The sequence below is a fragment of the Apteryx mantelli genome, chromosome 23 (genome assembly GCF_036417845.1).
Source record: "Apteryx mantelli isolate bAptMan1 chromosome 23, bAptMan1.hap1, whole genome shotgun sequence".
NCBI lineage: Eukaryota > Metazoa > Chordata > Aves > Apterygiformes > Apterygidae > Apteryx > Apteryx mantelli.
The window spans coordinates 7604498-7618228 of NC_090000.1; the positions used below are offsets into that span (position 1 = coordinate 7604498).

The 13731-nt window shown below is 42.6% G+C and overlaps 1 protein-coding gene across 1 annotated transcript in view; it reads left to right on the top strand.

Annotated features, from left to right (window-relative positions):
• ARHGAP32 (Rho GTPase activating protein 32) overlaps positions 1–13731 on the top strand; it is a 272203-nt gene that overhangs the window by 226112 nt on the left and 32360 nt on the right. The window contains exon 14 of the mRNA XM_067309997.1: positions 10130–10279. Within this exon, the coding sequence (XP_067166098.1) occupies positions 10130–10279 (150 nt within the window). The remainder of the gene's footprint in view (positions 1–10129; positions 10280–13731) is intronic.

Genomic DNA, 13731 nt, shown 5'->3' on the forward strand with positions numbered 1-13731 from the left:
TGAGGTATGCAAAGATGCAATTTTCATCCTCTTTGAAGCTGTTGTATCCTGCCAGTGCTGTGAGGAGTGACTGTAATGCAAATGAGGCTCAGGGCCGTTCTGTTCAATATTGTTCCCTCGCCAGGTGAGTGGGAATTTTGCTTCCAAAGCCAGAATCATCTCCAGGCTTAATCGAGGTACTAATGGCTGGAGTATATACAGTTTAGAAAGTCAGAGCTGTAAATAGAAAAAGAACCACAACAGTATCAGTATTGGAACAGTAGGGCACTGTAATTTGAAAGTAGCTGATCTGGATGGTAAACAACTGCCCTCCAGCTAATGAAAAGAGAGATGTGAATCTTTTGTGAAGGATTGGGAGCGTAGCAATAATGTTACTTGTCGTACTGGGAGTACCGCATACTTCAGGAGAGTTTCTAAGATGAGGATCGAATTAACGGCTGTGCCACGTGGTTTAAGAAAAGGGAGGTATTGTACTTTGACCTCTGCCTCCTCCTTACTCCAGATGGATTGCTCATATCCCTTCCTGATGGAATGACAGGGTTCTTTTCCCAGTGTCTTCCCAAGGCCTCCCATAAGAGCAGACACCCTTTCAATCCATGATTGGGTTCCTTTGTACAGCTGCCAAACTTGTAATTAGTCATCTTTTGTTGTTTGTTGATTCGTGTCAGATCTTTTTTCATCACTTGCCTCCTCCCATCACCAAAGCTGGCGTGTGCTGCCCTGCAAAACTGGAGTAACTTGACTGCAGTCACTCCAGTTATCCTGGTTTAACTGATGTCAGAATTGGGTTGGACCATGATTTATGTCTGAACGGCTAGTGAAAGCTCTGAGCTGCATGTGAGTGTCCGAAGTGCTTGATGTTATTCAGGATCGGCTATGGTTACTGTCTAGTTTTTGGAACCTTCTGCAGCACCACTCCCATTTTCATAGCAAGTAGAAATAGTGCGGATGAGGCTCAAGCAGCCATGCTATAACTTCATTTAGACCTGTTCTGAAGCCTTTTCATCAAGGAAGGATACTGCACGGAACATATGATTGATGTTTTACAGGCAGTAAGAGTAAGGGAAGGCAAAGGCAGTTTATGATAAGTCTTCAAATAAATATGAGATTGAGAACAGTTGATTCTCTCCTTCTCTGAAGCAATGTCTGCTACAGACGGGATTTGGTTTAGGTTTTATTAAAAGGAGGTTGAGGTCAGCCGTAAGCACGCTCTGTCTGTAAGGACAGTTAACCACTAAAGTGATTACCTACAGGGAACGTGGCAATTTCATCACTGGAGACTGCTGAGTTGGATAAACTGGCAGAGCTGGCTGAGAGGTGGAGTTGAGCCTACATGGGTGCACAGAGATGGCTTAGGTGACATCTTGGCTCTTGACTGTCCCTTCTGACCTGTTTATTTGCGAGTATCTGGAGAGCATTTAATACGCAATTATCTGTTTGGTGTTGGTGCTCTCCATAATGCTGCTGCACCGCTTGAGATTCAAGGTAAGACGCTGCCAACTAGTAATACCTTTCATGAGACACAGTGCATCACCTTAGGGGTTGTTCTTAAATAGGATGTTTTCTCAAACTGTATGAGTTGTGTAAGTATTAGAGATAGACTCAAATTACAGTGTCACATTCTCTTTAGAGCAAATTTGGTGTTACGCTAAGGCTTCAGTACCTTTTAATTTCAAGGGTTTACATATATATGTTTAATGTGTGCTTGGGCATGCCCAGTCAAATGACCGTGATAACCTGAACACAGGTGAAAGACCAACACTGCCTCCCTGCTGGACAGATCAGATGCTTAGTTGTGCTAGTAATACAGTTACCTGAGTCAGAACTTACTTTTCAAACGGATCATTGTTCTCCAAGTAAAGGGAGATTAGCAAACGAATTGCATTAAACTCTGCTGCAATGCGTACAAGAGGTTTAGCAAAACACAGTATGAATGAGAGGGATGGAAATAAGATATTGCAGGTATCTCTTTGCTTTTTTTCCTCCTAGCTCTACGTTTTCCAGTTTTCTCCACTTGTCTCCCACTCCTGCTATCGGCCTTGTGACCTCTTTCACATCACCCCAGCTGCGGATGCTGCTGCCTTGTGTGCTACATGCCCTCATCTCCATCATTTTGTTTGCAGCTCCCCCTCTTTTTCCAGTTTTGGCCTCTGATAACTTTTTTCCTTTGAACTACAGCCCTGTCTATTATTATTTCCTTGCCTCCAATTGCAAGCCCTTGAGGATCTTGTGTTACCTCCCCGAAGCCCCTCCCTGCTGCGTTGTCACTAAGTCTGTACTAGTCAGCACTGTTGGGTTTTTTTTTTCAAATACAATCCAAACATGTTAATAGAATTAATAGACTGACCTTGTCAGCCCTTGTACCTCTGAAGTCTCTCACCTCTCCCAGTTAGCCCTCAGCTGTGATTTAGAAGTCCTTCCCATGTGCTATTTCCCTCGGGGTAGGTACGCTCTACTTCAAAGAATTAATTCAGAGATGTCCTATGGTCTGTTTGTTCAGGAGGTCAGGTCATTAATTTAATGCTCCCTTCTGGCCTTAGAGTCTATGAAAAGACCAAATGTCTTTTTAGCATGGAAGATATTGCAGATTTCCTGGTACCAGACTTCCCTATCTGTGTAGGTGACATACTTCTACAGCTAGCTAACCTTGCAGATACCATCCTTACCCTGCTATACATGCTCAGGCAGCTTGGCAGCATCGTTATAAACAAAGTGCATAGGGAAGAGTTTTTGTAATTGTTAGTAGCAGTGATCATGGTTCTTGTACACATTTTCTCATTGGGATAATAGAAGCCTTCTCCAAACAGTTCAAGCTGTAGATGATCCTCCTGCATGTCATTAGGGATGTGTAACTATGTGTATTCATATCAAATAAAAAATGTTGAAAGCAGTCAATGCTGCTGATCAGATAAAACATTTGCTTTTGAATTTGCAGTCTTCTCTCTCTGGTAACGAACTAATTAGACCCAAACGCAGTGGAAGCTGGCAGAAGTGGTTGTAAAATCTGGGCCTGAAAATGCACCAAGTTAGTTGCCAGGCTGGTAGGTCTCTGATGCCAGATGTTCCTGTGCTAACCAAGATAACAGTCAGTACTCAAACTTCAGCCAAAGGCTGATGTCGGCAGGCACAAAGAAGAGCTGTAGTTCTGTTGAGATGATAGCTTAGAGACACTGCCCCAAGGATGACTGCAGCAGCTTGGGCAGAAGCAAGAATGGTGCTTCTTCCCTGTTATTAGATATGGTAAATAGGAACAGCAACATCACATATCAGTTTTAATGACATACTTTACTCTCTCTATCACTGCTATTATGGTGCTCTCATAACAGCAGGAAATATGTGCTTATTCCTGGCTGGTTCTTATGATAATAGTTAATGTTTTTTTTATCTAATGATACTGAAATTAATCACCTTTAACATACTTTGTGACTTACTGTAACACGGACTCCAGTCTTAACCAGTGTCAGCCTGGCACAGGAAAAATGCTGCAGCAGCAGAAAGCGCACAGCATTTTGTGTTGTTATTTTTACTAAGCAAATAAGTAAGTACACGTTTATGAAGGTTACTGGGGATAAAAGGATATTTTTAAACTCTTGCATCTATGGAATTCTAAACTCTGATTCTGAAAATCTTTATGACAAATGAGGGAGCCCACTATAGAGATTAGCCCAACTATTATTGTGGTACTGGCTGGTCCTCCTTCAGAGCCAGTGGCCTATTAAACCAAGAAAGCAGGGTCCTTGGTAGTACGTGGTTCCAGCTTCTGGTTGGGTTTGTAGCGCTGTACGAGCTAGGTTCCAAAATAAAATCTGTTGTGGCAGGGAGAAAGGAGTAAAAAGTCATGTTCCTAAAGAGTACAGCAGAGAACTAGGAGATGGGACATGGTTCTTGGCTTTGTGTAATTTCTTTTCAATAAGATGTGGGTCCACAGAACGTGTCTTTCTCAGTGTGAACAGATGGATATTAACATTAAGTGAGGGTTTGAGGAGGGGCTGAGATAAATGATGCTCTGGGGGGAACCAGTTGAAGTCCCTCTGTCAGCAGTGGTCGTGCAGTTAAACCTATTTGTGAGTGTTTGCAGAATCAGGAGCATAATAAATAAGTGGCAAGACCAAAACCAGCTTCTTGCCTCCTGATTCCCAGTACTGTTCTTTCTTCAGCAGAGTTTGTTGCTGCTCTTCTTTTCCCCACAGCTTGTTTATGTATTTTAAACTATGCAGCTGCACATGTTCTTGCTTTTGACCTCAGCTCTGCAGTGCCTTCCCAGCAGGGGACAGCTGTGTTCTGCGGCGGGTAAAATCGCTGTTAATAACAGGAGAAACAAACACGCTGGCCCTGCGCTGAGAATGTGGGTCAGCACACACGTGCGAAGATTTTCTCGTAGAGACAGAGTTTACTAATCCTGTATTACAAACCACGCTGCTATCAACAGTCCTGCAAAGAGGATTTTGCCTAGGCACGAGTTCAAACCCCAAATATTGGTGACAGCAACAAGAGATAAGGCAGGTGTTCTTTATTGGTTTGGCTGAGTTGGGTTTTCCCCTGGCCCAGGCACAATAAGGTTGTGAGGGGACAGGCCGTGGATTTGTGAGGATGTCCTCGAACGTGTTGCTGGTCCCCTGCTCAAAGTGTGTTGGTGGGTCACTGTACGCCTGGATGGCTGCCTAGCCAGCACCTACCTCCTTTGCACGCGTAAACGTGCAAGTGTTGAGTTGAAATCTGCTAGATGTTTCTTCTTCCTTTTTTTGTTTTTTTTTTGTTTCCTCTGGTCTTTGAAAAGAGGGAGCATGTTTAAGATGGGAGGTGCTATCCCAGGATGCTAATGTTTCATCACGTGCTGTTGACTGTGTTGTATTTTGTTCCCAGAGCCCTTGGATAGGTTTTTTCCTTATTGAAAAGTGAAGGGAAATGAATGTACAAAATAATTCTGTGGACACAGTCAGGCTTTCTGTGTTTATTAAAAGATTTCTCCTGTTTGGTGCCCTTGGTTCTTTTCCATTCTTTTGCCCTCGTGAACAACAGTTTGGGCAATTGTTATAATTGTTATAATTAAATATTACATTTCAGAAATGGTGTTAAGAGCTGGTCTCGAGGAGAGCTCTGTGGCCCAGGCATGATCCTCCTGCCGTTTGGGCCGACATGCTGGGTATCGCCGCGCAAGAAAGAGCAGAAATTGGCGCTCGGTGTCTTGGTTGTGCCTCCGCGAATCCGACAGCTTTGCCCTAGCGTAGCCAACGAGTTCTCCGCGAGCTCGGTCGGGTAGCGAAGGTAACCCAGCAAAAGCCTACAGGGCTGAACAACAGCTACGAAACGACTTGGAATCAGCTCCTGGCTGACACATTTCCGCAGCAAATAAGCTGCGCAGAGTATATCCTGAAGTGCCTTTTTAGCCTGCTGCATTAGGGTGAACAACACTGCTTTTAATGAAGTAATTGTTATTTAATAGTTTTTATCAACGTCTGGGGAAATTGAGGCCTCAGTTACACAACAAAAGCTTGGTGGTATAGCAACAGTGGCATAGATTGATCGATAAATGTTCCTCGGGGAGGTACAATGTATGGCAGTTTCCCAAAAATGCAATAAACTGCCTGGCAAAAGTACGCTTTTTTTTTTCTTCCCTCCCTTCCTACCACATGAAGGCTTTGGCCAGCACTGCTATGTCAGCTAAGGGTGTGATATTTTTTCACACTCCTAATTGACATATTCATGCCAGCAAAACTTCTAAAAGTAGTCCAACCTCAGGGTTCTTTTTTTTTTTTTCTTTTTTTTTTCTTTTTTTTTTCAGCCAGTCTCACTGTGCCAGATGGAGAATTTGTCTTTGCTTGTGCAGGCCAGGATACTTAGCCAAAGCTGCTTTTCTGAGGAAAATCAGTTCCCGCTCCTTCTAGGAAATCCTCAGTTTCTTGGTAAACAATTTGTTTCATAGTGATTGAATCTGAGGTTGAGAGTAATATGGATAAATATTAGGATTTTTGTTTAGTCTTGTTTACCTTTCCCTTTCAGTTGTTAATTGAGCAGCATTTCTCTGACTGTAGCAATCATGTAAAATTGGGGGAACAAACTGTTGTCTCCTAGTAATACTACTTTATTGGCTGGGTTTATTTCTATGACGCTTGTCATAGTATTTTAGAGCAGAAGACATTTATTCTGCAAGATTCTTGGTAGCAACCTTGGCATTAGTGTTTAAACAGAATCTGGGACTGCTGTGGTAACTTAATATAAACACAAATGACACAGAAAATGAAATCTCTTAGGGTGCATTGCTGGTTTGAGGGTCAAATGATGCCAGAGGACTTGGAAGCAGGATTGAAGTATTTCCCTGTATTGCTTTTGGCACAAGAAGACATACCTGACAGCCGCCTCTACTCCTGCGATGGCTAATCATTATCAAACGCCTCCTTGTTTTTTATAGCCTTTCTCTCAGCAGAGATGGCTGCTTGGGTTTTCTTACTGTTGTTTTTTCTTCCACCCAGAGAAAGTCTAGCTTGGCTTATCAGGGAATCGTTCTTGCGTATGTATAAATCTCTGAAGCTGGTTTATCCTGAGAAACGCTCACAGAGAGTAGGCAGGGATTCAGAGGAGACCACTAAAGGAAACTGTTTAACCAAGGAGCCATGCAGATGTTTCTACAGGCTGCTGAAATGTGAATTCCTGGTTGCCTGATGTGCTCAGGCATTGCCCTGACGGGGTCTTGGATTGCCGCGCCGTTACAAACCGGAGTGTGTTTGTAGGAGTCTACTTAATGATGCAGGAAACAAGGCAATTACTTTGACCTGTACTGCGTGGCTTAAAAGCAGAAGAAACTTACTCTGATTTGAAAACTCAGGTCTCCTTTCTGGTAACTGATTTAAACGTATAAATACCAAGCTAAGTACATCCTTGGATCATAGAACTGTATCCATTGGACCTTTTCTTTTTTTAATGCCTAAGGTGAAACCCAGAAGTCACTTGCTGACCTGGTCACCAGCTGTGGTAGGATTTCTGCAGTGTTGGATTGGATCCGTTTTCTCAGTGTTTAAATCCATTATCTGATGGATTTGGTTTTCGTTAAGCTTGTCAAGCAAGACGCTTCATGAAGAATTGTATACAGCATCTGTGAAATGATTCAAACAAATACGTATTGCTTTATTTGTCAGATTATTGTAAAAGTGTCTGTCAGATGTTCCCAGGTCTATCACCTCCAACTAGGTTTATCAAAGGAGCCTGGGGGTTTTAATCCTTTGAAATTCCAGGCAAGTCAGGATTCAGCTGTGCCTCCATTTATTTTTGAGCAGTGCTGATAGGAGATAATAAATGAGCCCTGTTACTTTACTATTATGATGGGTAGCACTGAAATCTATCCTGACTTGGCTCAATGTGTCAGCAGTATCTGTTCGTTTATTGTGTGTAACTAAAAAAAACCCAAAACTCTATCAAACCAAAAACATTCCTTTAATTAAAACTCCCATAGTCACAGTTTGTCATGCTCAATGCTTCTGCATTTTGTTAAATGATTTGGTTTTGATTGTTGAGAATGAAGACGTGGGTTTTGCTGGAGATTTTGGAAAGTGAGGTATTCAGATGTGTTTGGCTGCTGCAGATCAGTATGGTGCCATGCTGCTAAAAGCTTGCGGCACAGTAAATTGGATGACCCCTTCTTTTGTCTCTTCTGCTGGACTTTGTATCAAAGGTGACCTAGCCTGAAGGTAAAATTTGCAGTAAGTGAACCAGGAAACAACATGCTGTTGCAAGCTTTCTTGGCTCTCGCCAGCAGAAGCTTTAATGTGCTCTAGGAAGCAAGACCAAGGTACTAAGTTAGTTTATTTGTAATCTCCATTTGTTTTGATTTCCCAATGTAATTTTCCCTACTGATTATTTTCTGAGGTTGTGGATGTGTTTGTGTTAGGGGGGCAGCAAGAAAGTAATTGAAAAAGGCCCACAGTCTGCTCTGTAATCGCAAAGAGAGATTCCTGCACCTATGCTGAGTCCCAATTACTTCGCTAAACTGACCTCAAGGCTAGCTGACAGCAGGCACGTCCCACAGCTTTTCTTGAGATTATGCTGGCACTTACCAGAGCTAATGTCTTAAAGGCCACCACACCAAAAAAGAAAGAGTATTTTTTTGCTGGTTCGACTCCCTGAACTAGGCTCATCATGAACTCGGACAAGTATCCACACCAGAACGCGTGGGAGAGGCAGAGATGTGCAGCCAGTGTTGGATGAGGGAAGAGATCTTCTCCATTTAGTGGCAGGTTGCGCTTAGATCATCCTAGCAACATTTTGAAACCTCTGTCCTCTAAATAATCCACCTGGGGGAAATGTAAGAAGATCTACATGGGGGTGGGGAGGGCTGTTATGTTTTCCTCCAGCTTATGTCAAATATCCGCAGTCATAAATGGTGTCAGATAGGAAAAGACTTAAAAATATCAGACAGATGTATGATTTTTTTTCTTTGGTGACACATGGTGATGCCTAAGAAATGCAAAATGAGAAGAAAGAGGGACTTTATCCAAAAGTAGAACTCTACCCTCTTCCTATAAATGGAAATATTTTAAGGGCTTTTGGATCAGGCTTATTATAGAAAGACTACATCAGTACCTGGTGAAATAGAGGGATTAAAATATCATGAAGTATAACATGATATAACCTTGTTCTTGGGACAAGGTTTTTCATGTCGTCTGGCTGAAAAATGTCCTGCCTGCCTGTATGAAGCATTACTGCAGAAATCTCTCTTTTGCCAAGTCCCAGGTTCCAAAGCTGCTCACAAAACTTCAAGTTAGTAGATATGACCGAGCAGTAGTGACACTGAAGAGATGCACCTTTGTCATCAGGGGCCTTCATTGTTTTCGTTGTTTGTTTGAAATAGTGTTACTCTGCCGAAATTTGATTAATGCAGGTGAAATACCCAGTTGTCTTTCCTCTCTGGTACCTGAGAGAGGAGCACAGGCGGACTGATTGCTGGTATTGCCTGGCAGTGCTGCAGGGACCTTTACAGCTTCCTGGAGCTGTAAAAGCTTCCTCACAAAGCAAGTCCTTTTATACCTAGCGATTTGTTCTTTTTAATAGATCTCTTCTGTTGAAGCTAAATTGCTTTTAAATCATGTGTACAAAGGCACTTTTGTTGGGGAAGCCAGAGCCCTTTTGTGTTACCCTGTTGCTTTCAGAGAGGGCCTCCGGAAGAAAAGTTGACATTCAAGGGCACTGTTTTGCTTCCTGATTCAAACTCTGCCCAGCCTATCTGCCCCATTTGCATGCGATTTTTTTGTGCCGCTCCCTTCTCTCCTACAGAGGGGCGCTTACCTGTGTTAGTCTCCATTTCATTTGAGTACGGATTATGCTCATTAGTGGGATTGGATGGTTTTAACATAGTGACTTACCCGACTAACGTAACACAGACATCAAGCGGCACCATTAAGAGAAACGGGGCAGAAGGTTTGAAGAGATGACTCCTGACTTATGGTGTCCTCTCTTTGTAGACTTTTGTAGCTTTTCTGCAGGGGGTAAACTGCATCTCTTCAAATCGGCAGTGCTTTATTACATAAAAGACAGCAATTATTTTATCTTGCAGTATCTTGAAAAGACTCTGGGAGCTAATAGTGCTCTGGAGTTGACTGTACTGCCACAGCTACACTGAGGCTGATTAAAATTGCAGTTGTGCTGAAAGGCCAGGCTATAGCAGCTAGAGCTCAACGTCCTCTAAGTTTTATCAGTTCAATAGAGCTGGTAACAAAACATTTATTTCTGCTTATAGACTATGCACCATGTTTGTCACTATATGAGTGATTAGGATTTTTGTTAGCTTAGCCTTTTTCCTTTTGCCAGAGATGACAGTTTGTAGCTTTGAGGTGCTGCCCATCAGCCAGTGTACTGTGGCAGTGCTTTCAGGGAACTCCCACCTGAAACTGCTCTGCAGATAAATATATCTTTGTGTTAAATCCTTCCATTACAGCTGTCTTCTGTTATTTATGCACTAACCGAAAATTAAAACAAAAGCCAAGTCTCTGTTTAGTATCAGACCTGGGAAAACTACTAAGGACTGTAGTAACAGGAAATATCGCTACAGCCCTTAGATTTTCTGTAGAATGTGTTATGCTTGGCCTTGCCCAGTTGAGCCAGATCTAAAATGAAATGGTTGCTTTATTTTGTTTTGCAGTGTCAAAAAAACACGGCAAGCTCATCACCTTCCTTCGTACATTCATGAAGTCGCGCCCAACAAAACAGAAGCTGAAGCAGCGGGGGATCCTGAAGGAAAGGGTGTTTGGGTGTGATCTGGGAGAGCACCTTCTCAACTCTGGCCATGACGGTAAGAAACAACCCGTGCTTGAGTTCTTCCTCTGTCGGGGATTTTATTTCAGGCTGATGGTGTCTAGTGAGGTGATTGTTGCTACTAGTAGAGAAATGTGTAACAAGAATTGATGGCTGAAAGGTAAACTGAGGGTAATCCTAATAAGAAGCAAGCATCGTGTTTTGAAGTGAGCGCACTGAAGATGAACAGAACTACCAAAGATGGGTTCTCAATCCCTTGAAGCCTTCAAATAAATAATAAATATTTTTTGGCAGGGAAATAAACTTTATATGTGATCAGTGTCAATGAAGAAGGAACTGGTAGGTTAAGTCTGTACATTTCTTTCTCAGTCACTATCTTTGTATGATTGCAGTACAGTCTGCAGCACAGGTCCTCCATCTGCCTTTCCCTCAGCTTCCCAAAATTACCAGGAATTAACTGGGTATTTTGTTTCATCAGAACTTTCTTTTCTCTCAGTCTGTTACACTGACTTTTCTGTTGCCCTTCTCTGTCCCTTTCATCTCCCCATCAGCAATTTGGGGAAGCAGTGGAGAAGAGGTGTCCATTCCAAGAAAAAAACCTGTTATTACTTTTCCTTGGATGAACTTTGTTTCATGTGAAATCAGGGAGGTACCTGCATTGCTGAGGAGCAAACAGAGGACTCAAATTCTTTCACAGTTCACTAGCTGTCAGAGGTCATTCCCATAAATGGCCCATGCTGAGGGTTATTTAGGAAAGCAGCATGGAGCAGTCCTGGGCTGTAGCCAGTTTACCCAGAGTCAAAGCCATCAGAAAATTAGAGATGGGCATAGCATTGCTGTCCGGCTATGTCAGTTTGTTGTTCTGTTTTGTGTTTTTGCTCCTTGCCCAGTGCACTAGATTTTTTTTTATATATATTTTTTTGTTGTTGGTAACAGCAGTGTGTACTCCCTCTTCTGACATGAAGTAATTTACTACCAGTTGGTGAATAATACGAGCTTGTTCTTACGGAATTGGGACTGTGGCAAGGCTCATTGGTTTGTTAATTGGAACCAGTAGAGATCATTATTGCTGGGGCTTGAAAGGCATCAGAGAGCCAGAAACTGGATGGTTTGGAGACAGAAGCTGAGACAGTAACCCCCACAAGAACAAGATCAGGAATAGGTAATTTACACCACGGGGTAGCTATAGAGCTGGTTTTATATTCATTCTGGGGAGCAATCTTAGGGGGCAGGAGACGTGCCAGCAGAGTGAGCTCATTAATGGGAAAGAGAATTCTTTTCCCTTGTCCTGTCCATTTTAATTGGACGTAAGTCAGCAGTAATGAAAGCTCTTCCCTGTTTTGTGTGCTGACTTCTTTCCCTAGCTTTAGGAAGTGAACATTTTATTTAGCAATACAGGACAAATCCTGAGCTGGACTAAACTATTCTAACTCTACTGGTGGCTCCTGTATGACAGTGTCTAGTAGTAGCTCACTCCTTGCCCTGGTCACTCCCCATCCCATCACATGCATCCGAGTGACTATGACTGAGCTGTACTAATGAGGTCTCTTCATCTAAGGAGTTACCAGTTGCTTTCAACCTTGATTTAATCACTCTTTCCTAACTCCCTGGAGTGAAGCAGATCCAATTTGAGTGCTGCTAACAGGGGCATGTCTCTGTTTCACACAGCAGGGTTTTTTTTTTTTTTCTGTGTGATTCAGCTCTCTGACCTGTATTTCAAGTGATGTAATCCCCGGCATTGGTTTTGTGGAGACATTTCTGTGTTCCAGTGAATCAAGCTCTGTGCATGCACAGCATTTTAAGATTCCCTCATTCTGTAGTGCTACGGTTCCTCAGCCTTGGAGCCGACTGTAATGCTGATCTGCTGAAAGGGGATTGAGATGTCACAGGAGAACCTAAGCTGAATTACACACAGAGCAAAGTTAATTGCCTGTTCCTTCACCTCATAACCAGAACATAAACAAAGGTTTTTATAGGAGCACAGAATACTTCAGCTCAAGTCTATGCATGATCTCTACTGGTAATGTTTTGGGATTACACCCATAAAACATCTCAGTTCAGGAAAACTAAAAAGTATCCAGTTATATTACACTCATAGATTACTTTAGATCAGTGTTGATTCTGGTGCCTTGCTGCTCAATATGCAAAAGATGTAGCCACACTGAAGGAGACAATAACACCGTGAAACAACACGAGCAGTCCCAGTCTTGCAATCTGAACATCTGCAAACTGCCTTTTATATGTTATGTGACTAGAATTGTGCTAGATAACTGAGATTAGGTTTTATTGTTTCTGCAATAATTTGATTGTGAACGAGTTAGCCATCTAAGCAATTCCACTGAGTTAAATAAGGTTGTTTAGAATCACAGGACAGTTGAGGTTGGAAGGCACCTCTGGAGGTCTCCAGTCCAACCCTCCTGCTCAAGGCAGGGAGGAAGTTGCTCAGGGCCTTGTCCATGAATTTGAATATCTCCAAAGATGGAGACTCCACAACCTCTCTGGGCAACCTGCTCCAGTGTTTGACTACGCTCACAGTAAAAAGGTATTTATTTCCTTCTGTTAAGTTGAATTTCCTGAGGAAGCAAGAATAACTTTGCAAGAATTGGGCTTTTGTTTTAGATACGGAATAGTGAGAGACAGGAACAGACCAAGAGGATAAAAGGAATAAGGGAGGACAAAAGCTGAAGTGGATTTAACCTTTTTTCAATAAACACTAAGCTGAAGCAGCTGGCTCAGATTGCTTAGCTAGGACAAGAGCATAGGGTTTATAGCATGTCTGTATACCCACAGGGGAGTTTACAAAGAGTGAATGTTTTACCTATTGCAGTATGCATGCCCTTTTTTTTCCTGTTTCTCCTGTTATCTTTTTCCGGGCTAAGCAAATATCACTCGCATTCTGCTTCAGTTGTGCCTCTTTCTGAAAGACATGTAAAATGGCATGAGATGTACAGGTGGGAGGTGACATAGAAGTGTGACCTGTCTTACTGCTATGGAACGAGAGTCCAGGTGATACTATCCTGCAAAGCTCCTTATGCATGCTTCACTTTCAGTCAGTGCTGCGTTCCAATCCAGCAAAGCATTTATCTTAGTTTACCCCACATTTTGAGATGAGCGAAGATGCTTTTGCTGATAGTCTTACACTGAGGCAGTGTTTGTCTTTTCTGAAAGATTCCTCTTGGCTTGGCGTGACAGAACTTGCATCTGCTAACCTTCAGGGCCTAATAGGTCTGTTTACTTGAGTTTCTCCTTAGGGGAGGGTGTCTAGGTATGCTAGGATGAGTGGAGCAAGCAGTCTTGTTGCCACTGCATTTTCATTTTTGATGAGGATGCAATTTGTCATTTTTTTAATTGTCGTGTTTGAACCTGAGCTGTAACACTGTAAACAAGCCGCATGGAGGGAGGGAGGGAGGTATAGGTTTTAACAAATGTTTACAGTAACAGCAGTGGGGATGAGTACTGCACCTTAAATTTTTTTGTATGACTGTGCTG